This window comes from Limulus polyphemus, unplaced genomic scaffold (assembly GCF_000517525.1).
Source record: "Limulus polyphemus unplaced genomic scaffold, Limulus_polyphemus-2.1.2 Scaffold8393, whole genome shotgun sequence".
In the NCBI taxonomy this organism is placed as follows: Eukaryota; Metazoa; Arthropoda; class Merostomata; order Xiphosura; family Limulidae; genus Limulus; species Limulus polyphemus.
In genome coordinates this window covers 1,561-4,939 of record NW_013674003.1, presented here as the reverse complement: position 1 = coordinate 4,939, position 3,379 = coordinate 1,561, and the positions used below count along the sequence as shown (strand labels likewise).

At 30.8% G+C, this 3,379-nt stretch overlaps 1 protein-coding gene across 1 annotated transcript in view; it reads right to left on the bottom strand.

Annotated features, from left to right (window-relative positions):
- Positions 1–331: 331 nt before the first annotated feature.
- LOC106475318 (dynein heavy chain, cytoplasmic-like) overlaps positions 332–3,379 on the bottom strand; it is a 4,487-nt gene continuing 1,439 nt past the window's right edge. Inside the window, exons 3-4 of the mRNA XM_013936007.2 lie at positions 2,893–2,926; positions 332–763 (exon numbers count right to left, since the gene is read on the bottom strand). Coding sequence (XP_013791461.2) covers positions 626–763; positions 2,893–2,926 — 172 coding nt within the window. The 3' untranslated portion in view covers positions 332–625. The remainder of the gene's footprint in view (positions 764–2,892; positions 2,927–3,379) is intronic.

Below are 3,379 nucleotides of genomic sequence, written 5' to 3'. Positions count from 1 at the left end.
AAATTACTCTCGTGATAATAATTAATGCAAGTTGGGACAATAAATATTAATTAACATTCTTCTACAAACATACATATATACACTGATTTTCAAATTGTGATATAACAAACAGTAGCTTGGATATGAAACAAAAACCCAACAAATGAGGGCTGTGATTGTGAATGAAAGCTCTATTCGGTACAACTAGGATGCTATCATAAATGTCACTTTAAGGGTTACTGTATTTCTTTAAACGCAGAGGCTCAACTGGATTAGTTTTTAATTATGCAACTGCCTTTAGTAATATACTTCTCAGAACTGTTACATACATAACATTCCACAATAACAATAATTAAATGTCAACCAAGAAATATTTATTTTCCAAAGCACTCTATACATGATAAAACAGTATTTAAAGCAAGACCAGATGTGACAAAACAAAAGCACAGTGTATACACTAGAATCTACGGTAAGCGGTCCTCATCTGTGCATGTGATTCAGTTGCAACTATAGAAATACTTTTTACTTACTTATTAATATTAAAACAATAAGCTAATGAAATTATGTTAAAATTTTTAAAGTTCATTGCAGTAATTTTAGAAAGTTATTTGAAATCATAAAAGCCAAGATAATACATAGTTAAATTTTAACTGAGAGCTGTAGAACACATGACAGCGACACCTCTTTCGTAAAAACTGTGCTTGTTTTGTCCTGATGCTGCAGCTAGATCGACAGTGAACAACAGTTCTGCCCGAGTGGAGTTCAAATACACGGGTAGGGTAACCTGAAAAAAGACGAATTAAAAATGTGCTGTCTTATTCTTAAGATGTTACAATGAAATACTAAGATATTTTAATTTTTAGAAACAGTTAAAAATGCATGATTTGAATAAAAATTTCAAGATAGTTTAACAAAGCTTCATCCAGCACTTTGGAGACGATATGCCAAACTGCTTGTACAAATCTTCATGTATTATAAAGGTCATCTTCAAACAACTACCACAGGTGAAAGAAGCAAAACTTCTAATACGAATCATTAACTGCCAGTTAAAATCCTCTTTAAAACTTGTGTAGGGTCCCCAAAAGTGTTCTCTTTCAAGAGAAAATAAAACCAAAATTACGAGTAAATATTTTTATTTCTTGCTTTTGAAATGCATATGTCATGCATAATTCTTCTTGTGATTCATGGTATGTGCATGTTTTACTTACATCACCACAGTACAAATTGACATTAAGCATCCCTTAGGTGACATAATTTTAGTGTCTTCTGACTGACTGACAGAGAGACAGACAACACACTACTGTACAATGGTGTGAGTGGTTAAAACAGGTGACCCAACAACAACCAGAACAATCAAGTTCCACAGTGTGTTTTACAGATCTAAACTCTGGAAAGCATTCTTAGAGAACGTTGAAAATATTCTAACAACTTACTTTCATGATGTCAGAAAAACACGTCTAAATATCAAATGATAAAAACCCTATAACCCAAGCACTTTCAACAGGACCTTTCTTCTTCAGGGGTGAACCGAAGAAGTACTTGGGTTATAGGGTTTTTACCAATTTATATTCTAACAACTTCATTTTTACTGCAGAATTCGTCATTCATAAATACAAAACAGAAAACAAAAGATAAACTTCATACTGTTAAAATGAAACATTAAACAAAACTGTCTTAAATTAGCCAAGTCTAAGTACAAAAATTTATTTCCTATGCAATAAAAACACAAAAAGATGAATTCAGCTAAAATACTTAAAAAACAGCTTTAAAGACATACTTAGAGCAAATATACATACATAAATATTAATACTACAGTATACCATTTATAGCGTACAACAGAGAAGAAAGGAACAATTTTAGTAAAGAATTCAATCTTATATTTTACCAGTTCCATTCTACATCAGCAACTTGTGAGCAAGAAATACTTCTTTGAAATAATACTTCTACATTCTCCCACCCACAAACTAAATAAGAAAAAGAATTTCCTTTCCTTACTGGTACTAATTAAGAGTTAATGAGTTTAAAGTTATTAAAGTAATATTTATCCATCAAGAGTAAACTTCTTGTAGTGTATTTAGAGAAAAAGACCCACAGAAATGCTCTACTTATTTACAATAAGGTTGTGCTGACCAGATTTTAATCATTGTCACGATTAATAGCATATTATTGGTAAAATTTGAAGTGGACATATTCTACAAAGAAAAGGAACATTAGAAAATCATTTTATTTAATTTTATGAAATAATCAGCAGATTGAAGCTGAAACATAGAATAAAAACTGGTCAGGCATTAGTAATTAATAAAAAATATACAACAAAATTAATGACTGTATAAGGTAGTAACCATGACAACAAAATGCTTCTTTCTCACTTCACCATATAGTAACCTAAATTAATTTAAGTATGTGAATAATGTTATGACCCCATGGATATTATATACACTTCACTATTATAAGAGGCCTAATGGTGTTTCTTTGGTTTGCTGACCCACACTGCGTGATGAGCCTTGAATAAACAAAACTGCCGTAGCAGAGAATATGGCCAATCAAAGAATGCATTAGGCCTCTACGTCACAGATTCTCTTCTCAATTTCACCTCTGGTGAACAAGAAAAAGATATTTAACATATATATATAGAAATGCTCTATTGTTTCTAGATATGATTGGTTTACAAAATGTATACTTTGTAGATTCTTCTGTGATCACTTTATCACAAGAGAAAATATTTGTTGAACTATAGCTATGGATAATGGCATGTTGTAATTTCTAATTGTTTTTGTGATTTTAAGTGAGATACCAAGCACTTTATACATGATAACGACAATCGAGTATAAAGTAAAATCCCGATATCTTAGATTTCAAACTATTAAGAGTTCACGTGTAATAAAACACATGCAGATGTGTTTATATACTCACCAAGTTTTTGGAAAACACTTCTCCAGGCTGAATCCTGCTTACAGAAAAAACAATATTTAATTCATTAGCTGTGTCAATAGTTACCAAAATACCAGAACACAAACTTTAAGAAATATTTATCTGAACAGTTTCATTTAAGCAATAAAAGAAAATGACAAAATATGTATGCAAGAACATTTAAAATCTAAGCTAAAATCATTCACTGCTCCTTAACATCACACATTTGAGGAAATACTATAAAACATGGATCATATTAGTTGAGAGCCAAGTTTACATCACTTAAAAATGTACTTTTATCTTTTTGGAGATTTCAATACAAAGTTACTACAGTAAATAAACAAGATACTTTAAAATGACACAATTAAACAAGTAAGAACTCACTCACTAACCCCCTCATTCTCCATACTTGAAACCTTCCCCACATGATTAAACAATAAAAAAAACTTATTCAACTCCCCCCCATTCATTCTCCAAAAATTAGACATCT